Source organism: Zonotrichia albicollis, chromosome 30 (assembly GCF_047830755.1).
Source record: "Zonotrichia albicollis isolate bZonAlb1 chromosome 30, bZonAlb1.hap1, whole genome shotgun sequence".
Lineage (NCBI taxonomy): Eukaryota > Metazoa > Chordata > Aves > Passeriformes > Passerellidae > Zonotrichia > Zonotrichia albicollis.
This window is the reverse complement of record NC_133848.1, coordinates 6,600,537-6,626,099: the sequence shown is the minus strand read 5'-3', so window position 1 is coordinate 6,626,099 and position 25,563 is coordinate 6,600,537. Positions and strand designations below refer to the sequence as shown.

The following is a 25,563-nucleotide window of genomic DNA, read 5'->3' as shown; positions in this document are numbered from 1 at the left end:
GAATCCGAGACCCCTCAAATCCCACCCTGAGTCCCCCAGGTTTTGGGAACCCAGAAAACCCTAATCGCAATCCCAAAGTAACCCCATTCCTATGGAATCAGGACCCGCAAAAACCCCAAAAGCCAAAAAGAAAAACCCTGGAAAAATCCCCAAATTCCCAACCTGAGCCCACCCCTGGTTTTGAAAACAGGGAAAATCCCAATCCCAAAGTTTCACCATTCCCATGGAATCAGGACCTGGGAAAACCAAAAAAGCCAAAAAACCCAGAAAAAAGCCCCCACCTTCCCCCCAAAATTCCCAATCTTTTCCAACCAACCACAACTTCTGGGATTTAAAGCAGACAGAATTTTTTATCTTTAATACGAAAACCAGGAATTAAAAAACTCCAAGGGAATCCCGAGGGATCCTGGTTGGAGCCTTCGGGGTCAAACGTGGGATTGGGGCAGTCCTGGGCCAAAATTCCCAAGAATTCCAGCCTGTGCCCATCCCCCACCTCACCCGGAGACTCTGATAATTTACAGAAATAAATACAGGGAATAAAATCCCAAAATCATGGGAATTTCAACAATAATCATTTGGGGGGGAAAGCATGTAATTCTGCGGGAAAAGCAGGAAATTACGTGGGAAAAACACAGGATTCAGCAGAAAGACACGGAATTTTTAGGGTTGGGAGAGCATTTTCCAAGTCCAAGGGTGGTGTTGGAGGTTGACAGTGTGGTGGCTCCCAGCTTTTTGGAATCTTTCTTCAGGAAAAAAGCAGAATCCAAGATTTTGATTTGGAAATTCCCAAAAAAAAGGTGAAATCTCAAATCCAGTTAGGAAAAACCTCTGGACTCCACACGGGAATGGCGAGAGCCGGAAAATCGCTGGGAAAAGGGGGAAAATTACCGATTCCGACCTGGAATCGTGCCCGGGGCGATCCCAAACCTCTTCCCTCAGGAAGGGCTCTGACTCCAGCTGGAAATTCCGGTCATTCCGAAGGGGAAGGATCCGGTTGGGCCCAGACCCAAAATTCAGGTTTCCACCACTCGGATCAGGGGCAGTGGCTTTGGGCCTGGGAGGCGTTTACTGGGAAAAGGGGAAAAAAAATAAAAGGAATTTTCAGTAGGAAGAAATAGGGAAAAGGATTTCGGGGAGATCTGAATTCCTAAAAATTCCTGTGGGAGGGATTTGGGATCTGCTGCAGATGTGGAAAAATTATGGGAGATTTCAATTATCCCCGAATCTGGAAGAGCATCCCAAAATTCCAAAAGTTAGTCCCTAAATCCAGAAGAGAATCCTAAAATCCAACAGTTCATCCCAAAATCCCAAAAACAATCTCCAAAATCCAGACAGCACTTCCAAAACTGCAGCCCCAAATCCAAAAGTTCATTGCCTAATGCAAAGAGAATCCCCAAATCCTGAAGAGGTCCTGGAGTTCCCAACCTGAATCCCACCATTCCCAACCCAGATCCCAGAATTCCTGACCCTGAATTCCCGCCGCACCTGCTGACGTATTCCGACTTGGAGCGTGCGCGGGCACTGCTCCCGCCCCGGTTCACTTGTTTCTCGATCAGGTGCTCAATCCGGTCATGCATCTCCAGATTCTGGGGAAAAAAACCCAGGATTTGGGATCCGGAAAGGATTTTCCAACCATGGAGAGCTGCCTTGGGATGGTCCCTCTGTGCTCAGAATGGGAATTTCTGGGATTTGGGGTAATTTGGAGCGTAGGAATGTGACTGGGGAGTTCCTGAGTTATTTGGGAAGGTCTGTCCCAGGAAAAATGAGGATCAGGGGAATTTTCCATCTCAAAATCCTCAATCTCACTGTCGGATTGGGAACTTCCCAGGTATTTCCCAAATCCTGGCAGAAATGGTCAGGCTCAGGTTGGGAATTTGGGGCTTTTTCCAGCTTTTTTTTTTTGGTCTTGTGGGACTTTCTAGGTCTTGATTCCCTCCCACCCTTTTCCCCCCTTCTCCTCCCTCTTTCCTGCTTTTTCCCACCTTTTTCCTGCTTTACCCCCATACCCAGTTCCCCAACCACCCCCACAAGGAGCCCAACCCGGACCCAAACATTCCCAACCCAAGCTCGGATCCAGTCCACAGAACTCCGGGCCCCACCTCTGCTTCCAGGTAGGAAACTCTTTCCTTCAGCTCCTGGATCGCTGCGTCCTTGGCCTGGATCACGCTCTTGGAATTCTGCAGCTGCAACCCGGACATTTCCAAGGGATTGGCAATTTCCGGGTTTTTCCTGGGTTTTTCCTGCTTTTTTCTAATTTTTCCCTGTTTTTTCCCAAGACTGTTTTCCTAGTTTTTCTTGGATTTTCCCCAGATTTTTTTATGGATTTTGCCTAGATTTTTCCCTGGTTTTTCCTAGTTTTTTCCCAGTTTTTCCCAGATTTTCCCCCAGTTTTTCCCAGATTTTTTTCATGTTTTTTCCTAGGTTTTTCGCCTTTTTTTCCTAGATTTTTCCCAAGATTTTTCACAGGTTATTTCCCAGGGTTTTTCCTAAGTTTTCCTAGAATTTTCCTGGGTTTTCCTCTGGTTTTCCCCTGGTTTTTCCCCCCCTTTTCCCCATTTTTTCTGGGAATTTTTCCCCATTTTTTTCCCCAGAGTTTTGCCCATTTTTTCCCTGGATTTTCCAAGGTTTTTCCCAGTTTTCCCATCACCTGCTCAATCATCTGGCGGACTTTGCGCTGCTGGCTCTTGAGCATATCATCCAGGTGATGGATTTTCTCCCGGAGCCCTGCCACCTCCTTCTCCAGCTGGGATGAGCTGAGAAAATACCGGGAAAAATCTCCAGGAACAGTCTCCAAAAAGACTGGGAATGCTCACATCAAAAGAAACCCAGAATTCCTCCTCCAAAAACAGCCTGGGAATGGTCACATCCAAAAAAATTGGGGGTGTTCGGCTAAAAAAACTGAGATTGCTCACAGCAGAAAAACCTGGGAATGCTCATCCAAAAAAAAAAAAAGGGAATGTTCACCTAAAATAAACTGGGAATGTTCACAGCCATAAAATTCTGGAATTCCCACTCAAAGGAAAAAAAAGGAAAAGCCCACCACAAAAAAAAACAGGAATGCTCACCCCAAAAAGACCCTGGGAATGCCTGTCCCAAAAAATGTGGGAATGCCCAGCCCTGCAAAAAACTGGGACTGCCCATCCGAAAAGACCCTCAAATATCGGGAACAAGTCGGGACATCAGGAACTGGGCATTCCTGGGAAATTCCCATTCCCGGATTCCCCCATTCCCGGAACTCTCATTCCCAGATTCCCAGACTCCCAGAATTCCCATTCTCGGATTCCCACCGCTCCTGCTGCGCCGCTCTCTCCCCTTCCGCCTTCCGGAGCCGCTCCAGCTCTGCCTGTCCAGACTCCATCCGTGCCAGCAGATCCCGGTGATCCTGCGGATTGGGGAGCGGGATACGGGATAATAATGGGATAATGGGATATTGGGATAATGGGATACAGAATAATGGGGTAGCGGAAAACCAGGAATGGGGTGGGATATCGGGAATGGCCTCCAACTCATCCCAATCCCAAATCCACTTATCCCAGGGCTGGTTCCTGGTCCCAAACCCACCGATCCCGATCCCAAATCACCTTTTCCATGCCGGCCAGGAGCCTCTGGAGCTGCTCCACCTCTGTCTCCGCTCGGCTGCGGGCAGAATCCACCCGCTCCACGTCCTCCTGGCACCGCAGCAGCGCCCTCTGCAATGGGAAATCCAGGAATTCCAGGAATTCCGGCTCTCCCGGGATCCCAGGACACATTCCAGGACTTTCCTCGGCAGGAGGATTTTCCTGGAGATCCCTCAAAAAAACCCAAGGGGAATAGTTCCTCAAAAACCCCAGCATCTCCTCTAAGATTCCAGAATCTGGACAGAATTGCCCCTAAAATTCCAGAGTTTGGGCAAAATTCTCCTCCAAGATTGCTGAATTTGGGTGAAATTCCGTGTTTTTGGGAATTCCAGGCTCACCTCGAGGCCGCTCCGCTCCAGCTGGTGCCTCTTTTCCGCCTCCTGGAGCCTCCACAGGAGCCGCGGGGCTTCGGGGTCCTCCTGCGGGAACGGCCCCAGAAGGTCCCAGTGTCCCCCATGCATCCCAAAACTCCCAAATTTTGTGTTTTTCAAGAGCTTCAAAATTCCCCAAATTTGGTGTTTCTAAGATGTCAAAAATTCCCACAATTTTGAGTTTTCCAACAGGTCAAGAATCCCGAATTTTTAATTTTCCAAGAGCTCAAAAATTCACAAAATTTGGGATTTTTAGATAAAGTCCGAACCTCCCAAATTCCCATTAAAACTTGGAATTTCAGGAGTTAAAATTTGGTGGAAAACACCAAATATTCCCAAATTAACCCCAACTATTCCCCATTTTTGGGTGGAAAATAGGTTTCTTAAACATTTTCACCCTAACCCAAATCCTGTCCTGGAAAATTCCAGAATTTTTTTCTGTTCCTTACCGGATTATCCTGGGAATTTTCCCAGCAGGAGCAGCTCTGGTTCCGCTTCTCCAGCACCACCTGGAATCCAGGGAAAAAAGGGGGAAAATCGGGATTTATCCCAAATTTTTCTAATTCCCCAATTCTCTTTTCCCAAATTTCAATGGATGTATTCCCAATTTAAATCCATTTATTCCTAAATTTCTATGTATTTATCCCCATTTTTCCCCCTTTTTTTTATTTCCAGGACCTGCTCCTACTTCCCAATTTGGGGCAAAATTTGGGAATTTTGGCAAAATAGCAACTACAAAATTCCATTATCATCCCTGCGAGCAGTGAAATCCCTCCAGAAAATTCCAAATTTCACATTTTTCACCCAAAAATGGTATTTTCCTGTTTTCCCTATCAAAAATTGGAAATTTTCCCTTTCAACACCCCAAAAAAGGGAATTCCTCCCTTTTTCCCTGAAAAAAATGGGAATTTTCCCTTTTCCCGCCGGAAAAAATAGGATTATCCCCTTTTTTCCACCCAAAACCCCTCTGGAATGGTTTTTCCAGGGGAAAATTCCACCTTTTTTTTTTTTGTTTGTTTTGTAGTACCCTAATTTTTTACCTCTGAGCTCTCCTGGAATTCCCGGAATTCCAGAAATTCCGTCCGGGTCTGGAGTTTGGTGCTCAAATCTTCACGGAGTTTTTTGAGAGCACTCCCAGCCTGGGAAAAAAAAGGGAAAAGTTGGGGGTTTTTTGGGATGTGGGAATTCCAGGGAATTGGGAGGGGGGGAAAAAAGGTTAAAAAATCCAAGTAAAAATGGGGAAAGATCCAATGAAAGGAAAATAAATGAAAATAAAATTTGGAAATCTGGGGAACTTTTTGGGAATTTTGAGATAATTCAGGGAAAATTTGGGGGAATTTTGTGGGAATTTCAGGGGAATTCGGAGACATTTTTGTGGAATTTTGAGTGATTTTGGGCAAATCTGTGGAAATTTTGGGGTAAATTTTGGGAAATTTTGAGAAGAATTGTTTGGGAGTTTTGGGGGAAATCTGAGCCGAGATTTGGAGAATTTTGGGAGGATTTTTTGGGAATTTCACATAAACTCGGGGACTTTTGTGAGTAAATCAGGAGATTTTACAGGAATTTGTAGGAATTTTGCAGAATTTTCAGGGAATTTTGTGGAATTTTGGGAATCTCACCTCCTGGATGTGCCGGACTTCGCTCTTGAGTTGTGTCACCGGCTCCTCGTGGTCGGCGCGAGCCTTGAGGTAAACCTGGAATAGGAACAGGAATGAAACGGGATTGGGAACGTCCCAAATCCCTCCGGGAATTCCAACGGATCCAGAGGGGTTGAGCAAGGCTTCCCAAAATTTCCCAGAATTTTTTGTCCCGGAATTTTCCTGTTAAATTTTAATTTTCCAGGATTTGTTTTGGGAGGGGTTTCCCCACCTGTGTTGTTCCCAAGGAGTGGAATTCCCTGAAATCCACAAGGAATTCCCTAAATTCCACCTGGAGTCCCTCAAATACACTAAATCCCAAAAAAATCCACGTTTTATCCCTAAAATTCCACACGGAAATCCCAGGATTTGGGGCACCTTAATGATCTCCTCGTCGCCGTCCTTGGATTTGACACACTCCGAGGCCAAGGAATTCCCGTCGGATCTCTTGGCCACCATGGCAAAGGCTCTGCCCACCGGCTATGGAGGAAAACACAGTGATTTTGGGAAAAAATTCCCAGGAAATGCCCAGAATTGGGATCTGCCACCCTCAGGGTGGTGGCCAGGGTTAGGGTTATTGTCCTGAAAATCCCAGATTTGGATTCCAGGATTTTCATGGAAAAACCCAGGATTTTCAGCTGTTTCCTGCTGTGGATAAATCTGGGAAAACCATGATCCCATTCTCTCTCCCAAAGTGATCCCAAAAATCCTGGATTTTACCACAAAAGCCAAGACTTCCCCCAAAATCCTGAATTTTCATTCCCAAAATCCCAGAATTATCCCAAAATTCCCATTTTCCCTCTCCCAAATTCCTGGTTTTACCCTCCAAACTCCCAAATTTCCCCCCAAGATCCCAGTCTTCCCCCAAAATTTCCAGATTTCCCCCCCAAATTCCCAGAAAAATCCCAAATCTCACTTTCTCCCCCCAAAGTCCTGAATTTCCTCCCAGAATTCCCCCCAAAATTTCCCTTTTACCCAAAAAAATTCCCATTTTCCTCCCAAAACCCACAGTTTTTCCCAAAATTCCCAGAATTTCCCCTCAAAATTCCCATAAAAATCCCAGATTTCCCATTCCTCCCCCCAATCCTGAATTTTCACCACAATTCCCAAAAAAATTCCCAGAATGATCCCAAAACTCACATTTTTCCTCCCCAAAATTCCCCCCTCAAATACCCAAATTTTCCCCCAAACTCTCAGATTTCCCCCCAAAATTCTCATTTTTCCCTGAAATTCCGAAATCTCCCCCCTCCCATTCCCGCTTTTTCCGCACCTTCTGTTTGGGCCGGGGCTCCCCGGGGGGGTCTCGGGGCAGGCGCAGCCTCAGCACCGGCCCGGCCTCCTAAGGGTTAAACCCGGTTTAAAATCGGGGCTAAAAATTAGCATTTTGGGCAAATGGATAGCTCAAGATAAATTGGGAAGAAATCCAGTAAAAATCCGGTAAAAATTTGGGATAAATCCAGAAAGAATCTGGGATAAATGGGGAAGAAATCCAGGATAAATCCAGGATCAATTTGGGATAAATCCTGGAAAAATCTGGGAAAAATCTCACCGTTCCCAGATTTCTCTGCTGGGATCGGGAATGAGAAAGGGAAGGAAAAGAGACACTGGATCCGGATTTTTGGGGGGGGGATTTTCCAAAAATTCCAGGACTCACCTCTGGATTCCAGGCAGATTTGGGGCCCCCTCCAGAATCTTCCAGGGATCCGGGGGAGTTTTCAGGGCTGGGAAATTCTGGGAATTCTGTGGGACGCCTCATGCTCAGCTCCTGCTGGGAAAAGTCTGCCCTGAATTGGAAAATTCCCCAAATTCCCAAATTTTCATTCCCAAGGAGTTTTCCAGCCCAAGCCCAGGGGGACTTTTTGGGGGAATTCACTGGGAATGGGAATTTTGGAAATTGCAAAACTCCTGGGATGGGGAATCCCAAAATCCCAACCCCATCCCAGAATTCGCAAGGCAAGTTTTCCCATTTTTCCAAGGTTTTTTCCATCATTCCAAAGGATTTTTTGGGAAAAGCTGGGAAGGATGGGGAGGGAACTCCAAAAATCCTGGAATGGGGAATCCCAAAAATTCCAGGAGTGGAGATCCCAAAAAAACCCTGGGAATTTGGGAATTCCCAGCAATCCCAAACAGCTCCTTAAAAGGCTGAGAATGAGGAGTTTCCCTCTGGAAAATTGGGAAAAGCAGTCTGGAATACCGGGAAAAATCCCAGAGTTCCCTAAATCCATAAAAAACTGGGATCGTTGGGATTTGAGACACAAAATTCCCAAATTCCCTGGGATTTGGGGCGGGGTTGGATTTTTGGGAATGCACCAGCCCCGCCCGAAGGCCCGGCTAGGAAAAGCGGGAAAAAACCCGGGAAAAAAAATTGGGAAAACTCCTCAAATCCCAGCTGGAAAATTCCAGGATGGCCCCGCCCCCTGAGGTTCGGAATTCCCAAAACAATCGTGATTTCGGGAGAGGATTTTGGGAAGAGATTCCCGGGAATTCCATTGGAAAATGGAGCCGGGAAGATCCCGAAAATCCCGGATGGGTTTGGGGTTGGAAGGTGGGAAAAAGAGATTTGGGATCGCCCAAAAAATCATCCCGGAAATTCCCGGAATGACAAAAAGGAGGGACCGGGGAAATTTGGGGAGGGGTCCCGGGGATTTTAGGGGAAGGATCCCGAGGGAATTATGGGAAGGATTTGGGAATTTTGGGAGGGGTCCCGGAAATGCCAAGGGGGTTTGGGATCCCCCAAAAGTCGTTCCAGGAGGGGGGAAAACATCCCAGGAATTCCGGGAATTCCGGGAATGAGGAAAACGAGGGACCCAGGAATTTTGGGGAGTGGTCACGGGGATTTTAGAGAAGGGATTCGAGAATTTTGGGAAGGAATTTTGGGAATAAAGTCCCAGGAATTACAAAGGGATTTGGGATCCCCCAAACTCCTCCCAGGAGGGCGGGAAGAGCCCGAGAGTTCCGGGAGTGGGGAAAGGAGAGGCCCGGCAATTTTGGGAAGGGGATCCGGGAATTTCGGGAAAGGGTCCCGAAGATTTTAGGGAAGAAATCCAGGAATTTTGGGAAGGATCTGGGAATTTGGGACGGGATCCTGGGAAAGGGATCCCAAAACGGGGGAAAAAAATCCCGGGAGTTCCGGGAAGAGACAAAGGAAAGGAATTTTCCCGGGGATTTTTGCGGAAGATCCAGGAACTTTTTGGGAATGTCGCAGGAATTTGGGGGGGATTTTTGGGGCAGGCTTTCGGAATGCGGGGAAGGGTCCCGGGGAGTCCTTACCGGGGATTCCGGGAGCGCGGCCCAGCCCGGGAGTCCGTTCATGGCCCCGCCGCCACTTCCGCCTCACCTGAGCCAGGTGGCCACGCCCACGCCGGCCACGCCCCCGAGGTTTGGCTGTTGTTCGCGGGGTTTGGCCGCGCCCCCTCTGGGTCCTGCCCGTGTTTGGGCACGGCTAAATTTGGTAATGAGGCAATGTGGGCACGCCCACAATGTGGAGGCCTCGCCCACAAGGGGGAAGTTGGGAGAATTTGGAAAAAATGGGGAGAATTGGGAAAAAATGGGGAGCATTGGGAAAAAAGGTGGGGAAAAGCTGCTGGGAAAGTTGGGATAGAATTGAGAGAAAATCGGGATAAAAGTTGGCAAAACATGGGGGAAACTGGGATAAAACTGGGGGGAAACTGGGGCACAGCTTTGCCAAGGCGTGCCCAAGGTGACCCGAGCCGTGCCGGGCTGTACCGCTGTCACACCCGGGTGTGCCCAAGCCGTGCCAGTGTCACACCCGCGTGTCCCCAGCGGTGCCAAAGCCCCGCCCTGGCCGTGCCCTGCCAAGGCCGGAGCCGTGCCAAGCCCGGCCCGGGCGTGTCCCCAGAGCCGTGCCAGGCCACCCCAGAGCCGTGCCAGGCGCTGTCCCCACCCCCCGGTGCCTCCGCGGTGTCCTCCGGGCGTGTCCCCAGCTGGGGACACCTTGGGGACATCCCCGGGGACATCCCCGGCGACGGTGGCACAGCGGAATCCCAAGCAATCCCGCGGAGATCGGGAATTCCCGGGAAATTTCAGGGACTGGGAATGCCGGCCGCGCTGTCCCCGGGATGTCCCCAAGGCTCGGGGGAAACTGAGGCACGGAGGGGTGGGGACAGCGCGGGACCGGTCGGGCCGGTCCAGGGGCATCTCCGAGGGCACCGAGCAGGGCCCTTCGGGGTGGGGGCACCGGGGGACAGCGGGGGCACCTGCAGGGGCTGGCACGACCCTCCCCGCGTGGTGGCCACAGGGGATACCAGAGGAGGCACCTGCAGGGGACACGAGGGGGGTACAGAGGGGGACAGAGGCGGCAGCGGTGGCGCCTCCCTGGGCGGTGACCACACGGTGACCGCACTGGACAGCGGTGGCACCTGCTGGGGACACGCCGGTGCCACCTGCGTGGGCACGGCCCTTCCGGGGTGGGGACAGCAGGGGACAGCGGTGGCACCTGCGGGGACAGCGGGCGGGGCCCTTCCGGGGCGGGGGCCACGCAGTGACCGCAGGGGACACGGGCGGAGGCGGCCGCAGGGGACAGGGGTGGCTCCAGGGCCACCCGCTGGGGACATCCCGGTGTCACCTGTGCGGGCGCGGGACGGCCCCGGACACGGCCCTGCAGGGGTGGTGGCACAGGGACACCAGGGGACACCGGGGGACAGAGGTGGCACCTGAGAATTCCTGAGAATTACCATCCAGAATTCCCAAATACCACCCAGAATTCCCCAAAATTCCCAAGAATTTACCACCCAGAATTCCTGAACATTCCTGAACATTCCCACCTAGAATTCCCATCCAGAATTCCCAAAAATTCCAGACTCTGCTGCCCTTAAACCACTGGATTTTATTCCAAATATCTTTGGGAGCAAGTGGGAACAAAAATTCCTGGAATGGGGAAATCCCAGGGTTCCTCCAAAGTGCCCTCAGGAGATGGGAAATCCCTGAAAATCCCCAGAAATCCCAGGATTCCCACAGGGGTCCCGGCTGTTTTTCCTTCATGTCCTCGCTTTGGGAATTTTTTCCTATGGAGCAGCCGCAGCCCGGGGCTGATCCCGGCCGGAATTCCAGGGCTGACCCCAGGGCTGATCCCGGACTCGATCCCAGCTCCGGAATTCCCGGGAATCAGCAGGAGGGGGCTGATCCCAGGGATGAGCCCGGAACCGGTCCCAGGATGGGACTGATCCTGGAACCGATCCCGGCCTCGATGATGATGATGATGACGATGATGATGATGATGACGATGACGATGACTCCGGCATTCCCGGCATTCCCTCCCGGGCTCAGCAGGAGCTGGCCTGCAGGTTGGCCTCGCTCAGGAGGGAGGCGATGGCTGCGGACCCGAATTCCTCATCCGAGCTCAGCCGCTCATCTTGCAGCGCCGAGTCCACGGCGCGGCGCCTGCAGGGGAAAATTCCAGCCTTTCCCATGGAATTCCCGGCCTCTCCCATGGAATTCTGGCCTTTTCCAAACCACAGTTCCCTAACCAGGCCTCCTTTTCCATGGATTTGGACCATTTCCCATGAATTTAGGACTTTTTCCTTGGGATTTGGGGTTTTCCCATGGGCTTGGGACCTTTCCATGGGTTTAGGGACCTTTCCCATGCATTCTGGAATTTTCCACCTGGGAATTCCCTACCAGGCCTCCTTTTCCATGGATTTCAGGCGCCGCTGGAGCTGCTCGTTGAGCTCCTGCTGCTCCTCCAGCTCCCGCTGGGATTTTTTCCGGGCGTTTTCCAAGCGCTCGATTTCCTCCTCGGATTCGTCCACCTGGCGCTTCAGGGCCTTCACCCGCAGGCTCAGCTGGGAATTCCCGGGATTCAGGGTCAGATTTGGGATTTGGGAATTATGGGAGAATCCTGGGGTGCCCAGGCCTGGCCTTGGCCTCGGCCTCGGATTTTTAAGGATTTTAGAGAATTTTAGGGATTTTAAAGGAATTTTTCAGGATTTTGGGGGTTTTTTTCCATCCCAAATCACTCCGGGAATTCCTTCATTGGGATTTTACGGATTTTCCGGATCCAAGCTCCATTTTTTCCATGGGTTCCCCACCCCTGAGATGGTGGGAATGTCACTGGCCTCGGGTTTTTATGGGTTTTTTTAAGGATGTTTGGGATCTTTACCAGCCCAAACCATATCAGGATTCCCTGTCATGACTCAGATGGGGTTTTTGGGATAAATCCTGAATCCTAGCCCTGGTTTTTCCATGGAATTCCAGGAACTCCAGCCCCACCTGGTCCCTTTGGTTGCTGCTGCTCTGCCGCTCCTCGTCCAGCTGCAGCGACAACTCCTTGATTTTCCTCTCCAGCTTCCGGTTGGACGAGAGCAGGACGCTCTTCTCCCTGTGGAAAAACGGGAATTCCACGGATTCCCCGCCCTTTGGAGCGTCCTGAGAGTGGGATTTTGACAGATCTTTATGGGATTTTAAGGAATTCCAGGGATGTAAAGGATTTTTAAGGAATTTTTAAGCAATTTTCAGGAACTGGTAAGGAATTTTCAAGGATTTTTTGGGGTTTTTAAGGGATTAGGGATTATGGAAAAATTTGGGAATCGGGATTTGAGATTTGGGAATTGGGAAATGGGATTTGGTATTATAGAAAATGTGGGAATTGGGACTGGAAAAATTTGGGATTTGGGATCGGGCACCTCTCCTCGGCCTGGAGCTGCTCCCGGAGCTCTTCCAGCTGCGATTCCAGCTGGGAATTGCGGCTGTTCCCGGGTCGCTGCTGCCCCTCGGAAGCGGCCAGCCGGTTCTTCAGCTCCTTGTTCTGGGAAAAATTCCCAAAAATCCCCCTGATCCTGGGGCTCTTCCCGGTTTTGCCAAGTTTCCCAATGGGGAGGAATTCCGGGAATTCTTTGCAGGATTCCAGGAGTCAGGAAGGTGGGGGCAAGTGGGAATTCTGGGACTTGTCTGTGAGGAAAAGTGGGAATTCTGCACAGGAAAAGTGGGAATTCTGTTGGAATACTGCAGGAAAAACACCCTGGGAGAGGGCAGAGAACCCTAGAAGTTGGGACTGGGAATAAAAGGAAAAGCAGGAAAAGTTGGAAAAAAACAGGAAAAAAAAACAGAAAAAAAAAAATCTGAAAAAGCAGGAAAAAACTGGGAAAACTCTTTGGAATCATGACCCCATTCCCAAGGGTTCTTTTCCCAGAATTCCTCCTGAAATCTGGGTTCCCACATGGCCATTCCCACCAGGATTCAAGGCTGGATCCAGGGATTTTTCCTGGGATTCTTCCGGGTTTTTCCTGGGAATGTTTCCAGGATTTTCCAGGGATTTCCCGCACCTGGCGCTCCAGGGAGGATTTGTCACATTCCAGGTCCTGGCGGCTCGAACGTTCCTGGAGCAGCTCTGCCCGCAGCTGCTCAATCTGGGAATAAACCCGAAAACCACGAATTTCCAGGATGTTCCATGGATTTCCATGGACCTTCCCATGGATTTCAGGAATGGGATCAGCAGATGCGCTGGGATTCTCCAGGAATTGTGGGAAGAGCATCCCTGGGATTATTCCCAGCTGGAAAAATTGGGAAAAATTCTCATTTTATGCCCCATTTATGCCTTGGAATTTTTGTGGAAAAAGGAGGGAATAAAGTCTGGGAAAAGCCCAGAATCCATTGGGATTTAATCCCTACATTCCCACTCAAACATCAAAAATTGGGAATTCCTTTGGGAATTCTTTGTCCCTTTTCCCAACCTCTTTCAATCCCCATTCCCGCCCCAACTAACAATTCCCAGTTGGAATTTTCAGCTGGGTCCTTGGGGGGGGGCGGGGGGGGGGGGGGGGAGGGGTTGGAATTCCAGGAGAATTCAATTTTTGCCAAGACAAGAATTCCCAAAATTCCCTGGATTTCACCTGATCCCGGCTCCGGGTCACCCTCTCACTCAGCAGTTCCACCGAGCTCCGCTCCTCGTCCAGCTCCAATTCCAGACGTTTGGATTTTTCCTGATGGGAATTTGGGATGGAATTTCTAGGGAATTTTCTGGGAATTTTGGAAAAATTTGGGGGGAAATTTCTGGGAATCTTCTGGGAATTCTTTAGGAATTTTCCATTATTTTTTAGGAGGAATTTTCTGGGAGTGATATTGTAATTTTTTTTCCATTTCTTGGATAATTTTCGGTTTGGTTTTTTTTCCAGGAATCCCCACCTCCAGCGCCTTGGAATGCCGAGCTCGCTCTTCCTGGGATCGCTTCCGATTTTCCAGGTCCTGCTCCAGCTCCTGGAGCCTCTGCAGCAACAGCTCCTTGTCCAGCAGGATCCGATCCCGCTCTTCCCGGTTTTCCTGGATCGTCTCCTTCAGCCGGGAAACCTGCCGGAAAAACCCCAAAATTCCCCAAACTCTCGACCGGATTTTCCCAAAAAATCCTCAGAATTCCTGGAAAACTCAGCTCTGATTCCCAACAAACCTCGTCCTGGAGCTTCCCGAGGTTCTGTTGGAATTTTTCTGCCTCAACCTCGCGGTCTTGGGCAATTTTTTGGGAATCTGTGAGTTCCCGCCGGGATTTTTCCTGGAATTCTTCCAGTTGGGATCGGAGCAAGGCCAGGGAGCTCTGGGATTCCGCCGTCATCTGCTCCAGCTGGAAAACAGGAATTTTGGGATTGGGAATTTTGTGGGATGGTGCCAAAACTGGGATCTGGGTGGAAATTTTGGGGGGGTGGACATCCCAGCATTCCATGAAAAAAGCTGAAAATTCCATGGAAAACCCCCAGAATTCAATGAAAAAAAAAAACAAAACAAATTCCCCCCAGATTCCCCCAAAAAACCCCACTCCAAAATGCCACAAAATCCTCTGAAATTCAATGAAAAACCCCCGAAATTCCATGAAAATCCCTGGAATCTTTTCGCACACCTCCTGACTGAGCCGATCCCACCAGAGCCAATCCCAAATCCCGCAGGGAAACCCCACAATTCCAGGAAAGAACCTCTCCAAAAAAAACCCCAAAATCCCACGAAAGCCGCCGGGATTCTGGGAATTCCCGCACCTCCTGGCTGAGCCGGTCCCGCCGGCGCCGCTCCTCGCTCAGGGCCGATCCCAAATCCCGCAGCTCCCGCTGGGATTGCTCCAGGCGCGATCCCAAATCCCGCTCCCGCTCCGCGCCGGATCCCAGCGACTCGGCCAGCGCCGCGCGCTCCGCCTGCCGCAGACACCGCCGCATTTTGGGGATCTTTTGGGGCTTTTTGGGGTTTTGGGGGATTTTGGGATGATTTCGGGGTTTTTTGGGGAGGTTGGGGGGGGGGTGTTTTTGCGGGATGTTTTGCGATTTTTTGGGATTTTTCTTTGGGTTTTTGGGAATTCCCAGCCCCACCAGTTTGGGTTTTTGGGAATTCCCAGCACCTCCAGTTCGGCCACTTTCTCCTGGAGCCGCTCCCAGTTTTCCCGCTGTTCCTGGGATTCCTCCAGCCGTGATTCCAGAACTTTCCGCGCCTCCACCGATGCCTCCAGCGCTGATTCCAGGGAAATCTGGGTCTTGGGGGATCCGTAGGGATTTTGGGGATTTTTTTTTTAATTTTGGGGGATTCTCGAGGAATTATTTTTATTTTGAAGGCTTTTGGGGGGGATTTTGTAGGAATTCTTTTTAATTTTTTGGCTGAGCCCACAGTGAGCAAATCTGGGACCCCAAATTCCGAAAAGTCCCAAAAATTTCCAGAAAATTTCCAATTTCTGGGATTTCCCCCCCTTACCTGAGCAGCCTTGTCCCGCTCCCCCCGGAGCTTTTCCAGATCCTTCTGGGCCTGCTCCAGTTCCTTCCGGGCCTGCTCCAGTTCCTGAGAAAAATCCCAAATTTTAGAGAAAAAATAATGGATTTTTGGGGAAGAATCCCGAATATTGGGGGGAAAAAATCCCAAATTTAAGCCAAAAAAAAGTCACAAACCACGGTGGAAAAATCCTGAATTTTGGGATAAAACTTCCCGAATTTCTCGCACCTTCCGGAGCTTTTCCATCTCCTGGGGGTCGCTCCGGGCTCGATCCCGATCTTCCCGCGCCGCCTGGAATCGCTCCTGGAGCTCCCGGAGCTCTTCCTCCAACTCCTCCCGCTCCAGCCGCGCCTGCAGCAGCCTGGAAAATCCCAACAATTCCCAACATTCCAACATTCCCTCCATCCCAAAATCTCCGACCCTGTTTTGTTGGGATTTGGAGTGGAAAATCATGAAAATCCTGGAAAATCTCGGAAAATCCCAAAAAATCCCAAATTTCAGATCACCCCAGGCTCTGGGACTCACTCCTGCTTGGCATTCCGGAGCTCTTCCTTGTTTTTCTGGAACATTTCCCGCCACTGCTCTGTCTCCTCGGCGCTCTCCTCCAGCTCCCGCCGCAGATTCCGGAGCTGCATTCCCAAATTTTCCCGTTCCTGCTCCAGGCTGGATTTCTCCTGCAAGGAATTGACAAGATTCCCCCAGGAAAAAAAAAAATTTCCCCGGGAATTTGAGCCAAAATATCCGCGGAATCGGCGGTGAGTCCGTGGAAATTCCAGAGGGGTTTTTTCCCAATTTTTCCCCCCATGCCAGAGGGATTTTTCCCAATTTTTCCCACATTCCACTGGAGTTTTTTTCTCCCCATTCTAGAGGTTTAGAATATGGGGAAAAGCCTGGGATTCCCAGCGCCATCCCGAATTCCAGTCCCAAATTCCCACCCCAAATTCCTGCCCTGAGTTCCCATCCCAAATTCCCCGTCCCGCATTCCCACCTCCGAGACCCGCTCCGTCTCCGCCCGGATCGTCTCCATCTCCCCCCGGAGCCGCTCCAGGTCGGAATCGTGCGCGGCCACCTCGGCCTTCAGGGCCCCCTTGAGCGCCTGCAGCTCCCGCTCCTGGCGCCGCCGCGACCCCAGAACCTCCTGCAGCTGCTCCCGGCACTCCTGCAGCTCCTGGCAACGGGAAAACCGGGATGTGGGACATGGGGAAACCCCGAAACATCCTGGGAACGGGAAAACCGGGATTTAGGGTGGGAAAAAACCCTCAAAAGCTCCTGGGAACGGGAAATACAGGATTTGGAATGCGGAAAAACCCCAAAACCTCCTGGGAATGGGAAATTTGGGATTTGGGATGTAGAAAAACCCGCAAAAGCTCCTGGCAACGGGAAATTTGGGATTTGGGGCTTTGGTTTTGGGGTTTTTTTTGTGTGTGATTCCTACTGGGATTTTTCTCATTTTGAGGTTTTTAGAGCTGTTTTTTGTGTTGGTTTTTTTTTTTCCCCCATTTTTGAGGTTTTTAGGGGTACCTGGTAGAGGTCCTGTGTGTCAGGGTCACTTTTGGGATCGGTGGCCAGCAGCTGCCCCTCAAGGCGGCCCAGCTGTGCCTCCAGCGCCTCCTTTGCGGCTCTCAGCTCGCTCAGCCTGGGCAATGAAGGGTTAACGGGGCAAATCAGGAGTTAATGGGGGAAATTGAGGCTAACTGGGGTTTTTTGAGGGGAAATAAATGGTTCCTGGGGTTTTTTTGGGGTTCAGAGGAGATTTGGGGGACTTAGGTGGAATTAGGGGAGGTTTGGGGGGGATTAAAGGAGGTCTAGAGGGTCTTGAAAGGGTCTTTGGGCCCCAAACCCCAAAAGGGACAAAGGGGGACCCACAGTGACCTCAAACCCCAAAGTGCCACCCAAGACTGCCCCCGACCCTTTAGGGGACCGCAAACCCCAAAGGGACACCAGGGGTGACCCCAAACTCCAAAGGGGGTGACCTGCCCCCAACATTTTAGGGGACCCCAAACCCCTGGGGGTGACCCCAAAGGGACAATGGGGGTGACCCCAAACCCATCCCCCCATCGGTGACCCCATTACTGGGCCTGGCTCCGCTGCAGCTCCTGGGATTTCCTGTCCAGGGCCTCCCGCAGGATTTGGGATTGCAGCGAGTCCGGAGCCACCATGGAACTCTGGGACATATGGAAACATTTGGGATGCTGGAGACATCCCGTCCTAAAATCCCAAATCCATCCCAAATCCCAAATCTATCCCAAACCCCAAACCCATCCCAAATCCCAAACCCATCCCCAATCTCAAAGCCACCCCAAATCCTAAATCTTGAATCCTAAATCTCAAATTCCAAACCCCAAATCCATCCCAAATCCCAAATCCATCCCAAACTCCAAATCCCAAACCACAAAACCCCTGGAGTTTTCCCACTCACCGCCAGCTCCTGGAATTTTCCCAGCAGCCTCGAGGTTTTCCTTTTCAGGGAAATTTCGCTCTCGGAACTCCTGGATTTGGGGTCGAATTTTGGGGGAAAAGAATTGGGAACGGGGTCATGGGAAAAGGGAAAGGCAGGAATTGCTGCTGGATCCCCCCAAATCCCGAATTTGGGGGAATTGGGGTCATGGAGTGGGAATTTTAGGGAGGTCTCAAGGGGATTTTGTGGCATTTGGGGGAAATTTGGGGGGATTTGGGGGCCTTTTGGGGCTGTTTTGGGGGAATTTGAGGCAATTTTTGGGGTGTTGTGGGGGCTCACCCCTCCTTTAGGATGCTGTAGATGAGCTCGGTGGGGTTTTCGCCGCCCCCCAGTTCCCGCTGGTCCCGCAGCAGGTCCGGGGTGGATTTCAGCTTCAGGAGGGAAAAAAACCCCTCAATTCCAACAAAAACCCCAAATCCCGCATTCCAGAGGGGGGGAAAACCCCAAATTTTATAGGAAAAAACCCATTATTTTATGGGGAAAAAAAACACAATTTCATAGGAAAATAACCCACATTTAATGGGGAAAAAGCTCCCAATTTTATAGGTAAAATCCCCTAGTTTCATGGGAAAACCCCCCCCAAATTTAATGGGAAAATGCCTTAAATTTTATAGGAAAAAAAATTTTAGGAAAAACCCCAATTTTCATGTAAAGCCCCCATTTTTTAGGACCAAAAAAAACACTTTTTGAGGAATTTCCCCCCCAGATACCTGCATCTCCACGCTCTGCTCCTCCACGCCCCCAAACCCGCCGGGAATTTGGGGAATTTGGGGCGGGATCGGGGCGGATTCCCGGGAACTCCGCGCATCCAAACTCTGCGAGCGCTTCCTCGGAGCCGCCCCGGGGCCGCGGAACCTCCGCGCCGCTCGCCCGCGGGACAAATTCCCGTCGAATTTGGTGATCAAGGAATCCACGGAGCGCAGCGGCTCCGTGTCCACATCCCCAGGAATTTTGGGAATTTCCGCATCCCTTTTTCCCGGTGTTTCCCCGTTCTTGGGAAAAGGCGCGCTGAGGTCCCCGTGCGATTGGGATCGGCGCAGCTCCTCCGAGGGTTTGGCGATTTTCAGGTGCTGATCCGAGGATTTTGGGGCACCCCGGGATCTTCCCGGGTCCTGATCAGAGAATTTTGGGATCCCCCGAGGCCGCCCCGAAGTTTCTTCATCCCAGGATTTGGGGACCCCCCTGGATCCCCCCGGAACTTCCTGATCCGAGGATTTGGGGGCCTTCCTCAGCTCCTCATCCCAGGATCTGGGGACCCCCCGCGACCCCCCTGAACCTTCCTGCTCTGAAAATCTTGGGACCCCCGGAACTCCCCCCACCTCCTTCTCCAAAACTTTTGGGGCCCCCCGAGATCCCCCTGAATCTTCCTCCTCCGAAAACCCGCGCCCCCCGCGCATCCCCCCATCCCAAATCTCCCCCTCCTCCTCCTCGGAGCCGCTGTGGGGCCGGGCTTTGGGGGCGCTCGGGGGGGGTTCGGGGTGTCCCCCTCTGATCTGCACGCCGAAGCTGTCGCCGCCGCGCTGGCCGCTGTTGAGCACCACGAAGGGCTGCCCGGCGATGCCCTGGACGCGCACGGCCACGCCGTAGGAGCCGCCGCGGCCGCGGGAGGAGCGCGGGGGGCGCCGCGGCTCCCGCAGGTCGCTGATGAAGCGGATCTGGACGCCGTGGTCCAGCGGCTGCTCCGCCATGGAGCCGGGCCGAATTCGGGCTCCTTAGGGGGGGAAAAATGGGTTTCCCTCGGTTTTCCCCGGTTTTTGGCATTTTTCCCCATTTTCCCCCCTGTTCCCCCCCCCCTCCCCGTTTTTTTGCGCTTCCCGCCCCCCCCGGTTTCCTCCTTCCCCCCCCCCCTTTTTCGCGGTTTTTTCCCCATTTTATCACGGTTTTTTTCCCCATTTTCCCCTTCCCCCGCCCCCGTTTTTCGCGGGTTTTCCCCCATTTTATCACGTTTTTTTCCTCCCTGCTTTTCCTCTTTTTTCCCGCTGTTCCCCCCCGTTTTTCCCAGTTTTCCACATTGTATTTCAGGTTTCCCTCTTTTTCCCCATTTTTTCCCAGTTTTCCCCATTTTTTATGCGTTTTCCCCCCTTTTCTCCCCGTTTTTTCCTGTTTTTTCTCCAATTTCCCTATTTTTTCCTCGGCGTTCCCCATTTTCCCCCTTTTTTCACTTGTCTTCTCCTTTCCCTCCCCCCTTTTTTCCCGTTTCCCCTGATGTTCCCAGGTTTTTTCCCAGTTTTTTTCCCGGCTTTTCGGACGAGCGGTGGCATTTTGGGAGCAGCGCGAGGACGGAACCTCCCCCCGCCCTCGATCCCAGAAATCCTCTGGAAGCCCCGGGAAAAAAAAAATCGGGAATTTCGGGACGGAGAAGCCGCGAGCCGGCCCCGAATCGGCCCCAGATCCCGGGATTTTTTCCCGGGGGCAGCCGCGGCTGGGAAAAAAATCGGAAATTTCGGGTTGGAAAAGCCGCGATTCTACCCCAAATTCGGGAGGTTTTTTTCGCGGGAATGACGCGAGGAGCTGCGGAATGAGAGGGGGAAGGGGATTTGGGGATGTTTGTTGGGATTTGGGGATGTTTGTTAGGATTTGGGGATGTTTGTTAAGGATTTGGGGATGTTTGTTGGGATTTGGGGATGTTTGTTGGGATTTGGCGGATGTTTGTTGGGATTTTGGGGATTTGGGGATGCCAGGATGGGTCTGAAGTCTCAGGAGAATCCTAAAAAACCCAAAAGGACTGAGTTGAGCGTGGGATGGGAGTGGGGAAAAGGATCCCGGGCCAAATCCTGCTGCCCCTCCGGAATCCCCACAAATCCCCGAAATGGCAAGGGAAGGACCCTGGGAGCGGAATTCCCGAATCCCTAAATCCCCAAATTCCTGAACCCCCAAATCCCCAAATCATGCCGTCCCTTCGGTATCACCACAAATCCCAGGAATCTCAAAATCCCTGGAATTTCAGGGGAAGGATCCCGGGAGTGGAATCCCCCAATTCCCAAACCCCCGGGATCCAGGAAATGTAGGAAATCCAGGCACCGACCTGAGCAGGGAGCAGCGCCGGCGGAAAATCGGGAATTTTTCCAGGTGACCAAAGGGCAGCGGGGCGGGCCCGGGGCGGGGCCGGGAGCGATCCCGATGGGAATTCCGGGATCCAGGGAAGAGCTCTGGAAAGGCCAGGAGGGGTCAGGATCACCGGGAAGGGCTGGGATCCATCACAGATCCCAGGATCCACCTCAGATCCCGGGATCCATCCCAAATCCCCGGATCCATCCCAAATCCCCGGATCCATCCCAAATTCCCAGATCCATCCCAAATCCCCGAATCCATTGCAAACCTTTGGAACCATCCCAAATTCCCGAATCCATCCCCAACCCTTGGATCCATCCCAGCTCCATCCTGGAGCAGGTGGAGAATCCATGGGGGGGGAGGGGGTTGGGAATGTTCCCAGATGGCTCCAGAAAAACCGGGAACGGGGGAGGGTCAGAAAACTGGGAGAGGATTTGGATTTTCCAGAAATTCGGGAGAGGATCGGATATTCCCGAAATGAGGAAATTGGGGCAGGAATTGCTCCTTTGCTCTCCCAGGATTTCCAGGATTTCACTGGAAAACTGAAAGGAAAGAAAACAGGAAAATGGAATTTTGGGCCTGAAAAAATGGGGGAAAAGCAGGAAAATGCAAATTTTGGGGCTGAGAAAAACCAGAATTTTGGGGATTTCCCTGGAAAAACAGAGGGAAAAAAAAGCAGAAAAGGGAATTTAGGGCCTAAAAAACCCCAAAAATGGGAGTTTTCCCTGGGAATGGAGTCGGGAAAAATCAGGAGGGGCAATCCCGGCCCCTTTGGAAGGGCGGAATTTTGGGAATTTTCTGGCTGGCCGGGATCCAGGGAAGCACAAAGAGCCTTTGTGGCTCCGACCCAGAAAAAGCCGTTTTGTAATTCCCAGAGTGGCCGGAAAATCTGGGGGAAAAAAATAAAACTAGAGTTCCTTTTCCAGGGCTTTTTCCCCTCTTCCTGAAGGAGGAAAAGGGAATTTGGGATTTTGAGAATGGAGAAAGGGAGGGAAAAATCCAGCTGGTCAATGGTGGGAAAGGAAGGAAAAAAATCCCAAATTTTCCCAAAGTATTCCCAAAATTGCTGGGTTGGGATCTTCCCAATACTTAGAATAGCCCCAGAGAGGTTTTCCCAAAATTCTGCTTCATTTTCCCAAAATTCTGCCCCATTCCCGAGTCCCTGGGGCCCAAATTGAGTTCCAAATAATCCCAAAGAATTCCTGAATTATCTCAAATGATCCCAAATGAATTATCCCAAGTGATCCTAAATGATCATAAATTATCTCAAATTATCCCAAATTATTCCAAATTAATTATCCCAAACCATCCCAAATTAATTATCCCAAACCATCCCAGGTTTTTTTTGCCTCCAGGGGGATTTTTTTTAATCTCTCCCAAAATTCCACTCTCGGCTCCTCCCCCGGGCGTTGTTTGGGGCCGAAGTCCGGGGATTTGGAGCCGCGCCCAAAAACCGGGAGCGGCTTTTCCGGATTTTCCAGTTTTTCCCGTTTTCCTGGGAACCCGAAACCGGGCAGGGGCGGAGATCGAGGGGGGAGAGGGAATTACAGCTGGAAAAATGGGAATTTTCACCCGGAAAAAGGGTCGGGCATGGGATCATTCCCCTAGGAAAAGGCTTGGGAGAGGGATTTCCATTTGGGATCGGGACATTTGGGATCGGGAATGTTCGGGATTGGGATCATCCCCCAGGAGCTGCTCCCGGGGCTCCCTGCGGAGCTGAATTCCTGAATTCCAACCCAGCCCTGGGCAGAGTTCCCAGGTCAACCATCGCCCCCAAATCCTGGGAAATCCCGGGGCAATCCCGACCCCGCTCCCAGCGCGGGATCGGGTGTCGGTTTCCAGGGAAATCGAGCCCTTGGAACCAGAGCCCGCGGGATAAAATTCTCGAGCACGGAAAAGCGGAAAAGCCTCAGGACAACCGGGAATGATTCCGTTCCTTTGGGATAACCGGGAATGATCGCGTTCCTCAGGATAACCGGGAATTGGGAATGATCCCGTTCCTTTGGGATAACCGGGAATGATCCTGTTCCTCAGGATAGCCAAGAATGATCCCATACCCTCGGAATAACCGGGAATGATCCCATTCCCTGGGATAACCGGGAACGATCCCACTCCTCAGGATAACCAGGAATGATCCCATTCCTTTGGGATAGCCGGGAACGATCCCATTCCCTGGACACCAAAATCCCTGCGGGGTTTGGGGTCACTCTGGGCTTGCCCTGAATTCCATCCCGGATTTCACCCCGAAATTCCCGCCCCGAGGAATTCGCCCCGACTTCAATCCCACACATTCCCCCCGGGAATTCCCTCCCTGGCCCCAAAAAGCCGCAGGGAAAAGGTGAAACCCCAAATCCTGCCCAGGGAAAGGGAATTCCGATGATCCCAAACCGGTCTGACCAGTCTGGGAATGCCCGGAGCGATCCCAAAAACCCGGAACAAAAAGGAACAAAACCCCTGGATTTGGGATCCCTTGGATTTGGAATCCTCTAGACTGGGGATCCTCTGGATTTGGGAAGAGGCTCCAAAAATCCCCCTGGATTTTTCCCAAAATATCGAAGGGATAACAGGGGGAAGTTGCGCTGCCCTGAAAGGTTGGGAAGGATTTTCTGAGGGGATCCCACAGGACAGGACCCCAAAACACTGGGACACTGGGACCCCAAAACTATGGGACACTGGGACCCCATAGAGGGACACTGGGACCCCAAAAAGAGATGCTGGGACCCCAAAAAAGGGACACTGAGACCCCATAAAGAGACAGCAGGACCCCATAGAGGGACACTGGGACCCCAAAAAGAGATGTTGAGACCCCAAAAAAGGGACACTGAGACCCCATAAAGAGACAGCATGACCCAAAAAGGGACACTGGGACCCCTTTCCATAGGGCAGGACCCCATTAAAGGACATCAGGATCCCTTCCTTGGGGACAGGACCCCACAAAGGGACAGCGGGACCCTGTCCCGTGTCCCCAGGCCCCTCTGCGTGTCACCCGGACCCTGTCCCGGGCCACCAACGCCCTCTGCGCGTCCCCAGGTCCCCTCCCGGTGCCACCAGTGCCCTCTCCCGTGCCTCCACGAGCGTCTCCGGTGTCACCGGCGCCTCCTCCGGTGTCACCAGCGCCCTGCCCGGTGGGACAAGACCCTGTCCGGTGCCACCAGCGCCCTCTCCGGTGTCACCGGCGCCCTGTCCCGTGCCACCAGCCCCCCTCTCCTGCCACCAGCGCCCTGTCCGGGGTCACCAAGCCCCCCGCCCAGGGGGCAGGACGCCCTCCCGTGCCACCGGCCCCTGTCCGTTGTCCCCACACCCCTGTGCGATGTCCCCAGCCCCTGTGCGATATCCCGAGATCCCTCTGCGATGCTCCCACAGCCCTGTCCGGTGTCACCAGGCCGTGTGCGGTGTCCCCAGCCCCTGCCGGTGTCCCCAGCCCGTGTCCGGTGTCCCCAGGCCCCGTTTGCCGGTGTCCCCCCCCCCCACTCACCGCCCGCTCCCGCCGCAGCCACCGCAACCTGTTACCTTCGCTCAGGCCCCGCCCCTCGCCACTGATTGGCCGGCGCAACCACAAACCCCGCCTAATGGGCGCGGCCCCGTATGACAAACCCCGCCCATCACCGCACCGGTGCTGCGTGGCGTGGTGGTGCCGCCATCTTGAGGAGGGAACCGGCCGGTGTTTTCGCCACGTTCAAGATGGCTGCGAAGCCACGCCCACTCTACGGCGGCAGGGAGAGACCGCGTTTCCTTGGCGCAAGCGCAATCGCGGCGTGACTAAGATGGAGGTCGGGGCAGCGCCGCCGCCGTTCTGGGCCGGGGGCCCGGCCCCGGGACAAACGTACATCCCCCGGGCTCTGGGACACACCGACATCGCTCCCCGGGGCACCGGCACCGGGCCCGCCGCGCTGCCCGCCGGCCGCACGCTGTGAGGGCAGCGGGGGCGCGGGAAGGGCTGAGGGGGATGGGGGGGTCCTGTGGGGGGTCCTGAGGGGGATGGGGGGGGGGTCCCGGGGGAGATGGGGGGAGGAAATGGGGGGGAACTGGGGAGACTGGGGGGCCCGTCAGGGGGCAGGAAAATGGGGAGACTCAGGGGATTTGGGGAGGGGGAGGGGAAATGGTGGCATTTGGGGAGGGTCTCTGAGGGCTGGGGGGGCGAACTGGGAGCAGAACTGGGGGGTACTGGGGAGGGGGAAAGGGAAGGGGCAGAAAATCCGGGAATGCCGGGGAGACTCCGGGGGCGCAGAACAGGGAAACTGGGACCCAAACTGGAGTGACTGAGACCCAGATTGGTGTCACTGGGACCCACACCGGTGTGACCCGGATCTCGGTGTGCCAGGAGCCCCATGGTGACCGGGACGTCGGTGCTGGGGCTGAAGTTCTCCGGGGGGGTGATGCTGGCCGCGGACACGGTGGGATCCTTCGGATCCCTGGCGCGGTTCCGGGGCATCTCCCGGCTCCTCAAGGTCAACGACTCCACCGTGCTCGGAGCCTCCGGGGACCTGGCGGATTTCCAGCACCTGCGGCAGCTCCTGGAGCAGATGGTGTAAGATTCCCAGGAATTTGGGAATTCCCCATCCCAAAATCCCAGATGGATTCCCGGGAATTCCCAGCCCAAAATGTCTTGGGAATTCTGAGATTCTCCATCCCACAATCCCCAGCTGATTCCCAGGGATTTGGGAATTTCCCATCTCCAAATCCTTGACTGATTCCTGCAAAGTCCCCACCCCGGAATTCCAGTGGAATATGGGAATTTC

General features: G+C 52.7%; 3 protein-coding genes across 14 annotated transcripts in view; 1 reads left to right on the top strand and 2 right to left on the bottom strand.

The window, feature by feature from the left end:
* Nucleotides 1-330: 330 nt before the first annotated feature.
* Nucleotides 331-9,081, bottom strand: TUFT1 (tuftelin 1). Of its 8 annotated transcripts, none has more exons than XM_074529447.1 (14): nt 8,896-9,080; nt 7,280-7,393; nt 6,896-6,964; nt 6,004-6,105; nt 5,608-5,682; nt 5,029-5,127; nt 4,438-4,497; nt 3,956-4,036; nt 3,582-3,689; nt 3,288-3,382; nt 2,648-2,753; nt 2,100-2,183; nt 1,486-1,586; nt 331-1,068 (listed from the first exon to the last, which is right to left on the bottom strand). In XM_074529447.1, exons 1-14 carry the CDS (start codon nt 8,935-8,937, stop codon nt 1,014-1,016), a joined length of 1,191 nt encoding a protein of 396 aa, XP_074385548.1. In that variant the 5' UTR covers nt 8,938-9,080; the 3' UTR covers nt 331-1,013. The 8 variants fall into 8 exon arrangements, with proteins under 8 accessions (XP_074385548.1, XP_005497450.2, XP_074385549.1 ...); XM_005497393.4 differs by having other exon boundaries at nt 7,280-7,390; nt 8,896-9,079; XM_074529448.1 differs by lacking the exon at nt 6,896-6,964 and having other exon boundaries at nt 8,896-9,081.
* Nucleotides 9,082-10,451: 1,370 nt separating this feature from the next.
* Nucleotides 10,452-24,471, bottom strand: CGN (cingulin). 5 transcript variants are annotated; one of them, XM_074529681.1, is made up of 21 exons: nt 24,335-24,471; nt 20,799-20,922; nt 18,484-19,484; nt 18,053-18,144; nt 17,735-17,804; nt 17,389-17,480; nt 16,837-16,951; nt 16,304-16,483; nt 15,841-15,989; nt 15,544-15,676; nt 15,301-15,384; nt 14,954-15,085; nt 14,601-14,753; nt 14,024-14,194; nt 13,765-13,926; nt 13,473-13,562; nt 12,906-12,989; nt 12,267-12,388; nt 11,854-11,962; nt 11,263-11,426; nt 10,452-11,025 (listed from the first exon to the last, which is right to left on the bottom strand). In XM_074529681.1, exons 3-21 carry the CDS (start codon nt 19,459-19,461, stop codon nt 10,908-10,910), a joined length of 3,198 nt encoding a protein of 1,065 aa, XP_074385782.1. In that variant the 5' UTR covers nt 19,462-19,484; nt 20,799-20,922; nt 24,335-24,471; the 3' UTR covers nt 10,452-10,907. The 5 variants fall into 5 exon arrangements, with proteins under 5 accessions (XP_074385782.1, XP_074385781.1, XP_074385785.1 ...); XM_074529680.1 differs by having other exon boundaries at nt 24,300-24,387; XM_074529684.1 differs by lacking the exon at nt 12,267-12,388 and having other exon boundaries at nt 24,300-24,388.
* The window catches only part of LOC102069854 (proteasome subunit beta type-4), a 2,979-nt gene continuing 1,794 nt past the window's right edge, over nt 24,379-25,563 (top strand). The window contains exons 1-2 of the mRNA XM_074529690.1: nt 24,379-24,734; nt 25,146-25,352. Of these exons, the coding sequence (XP_074385791.1) occupies nt 24,394-24,734; nt 25,146-25,352 (548 nt within the window). The 5' untranslated portion in view covers nt 24,379-24,393. The remainder of the gene's footprint in view (nt 24,735-25,145; nt 25,353-25,563) is intronic.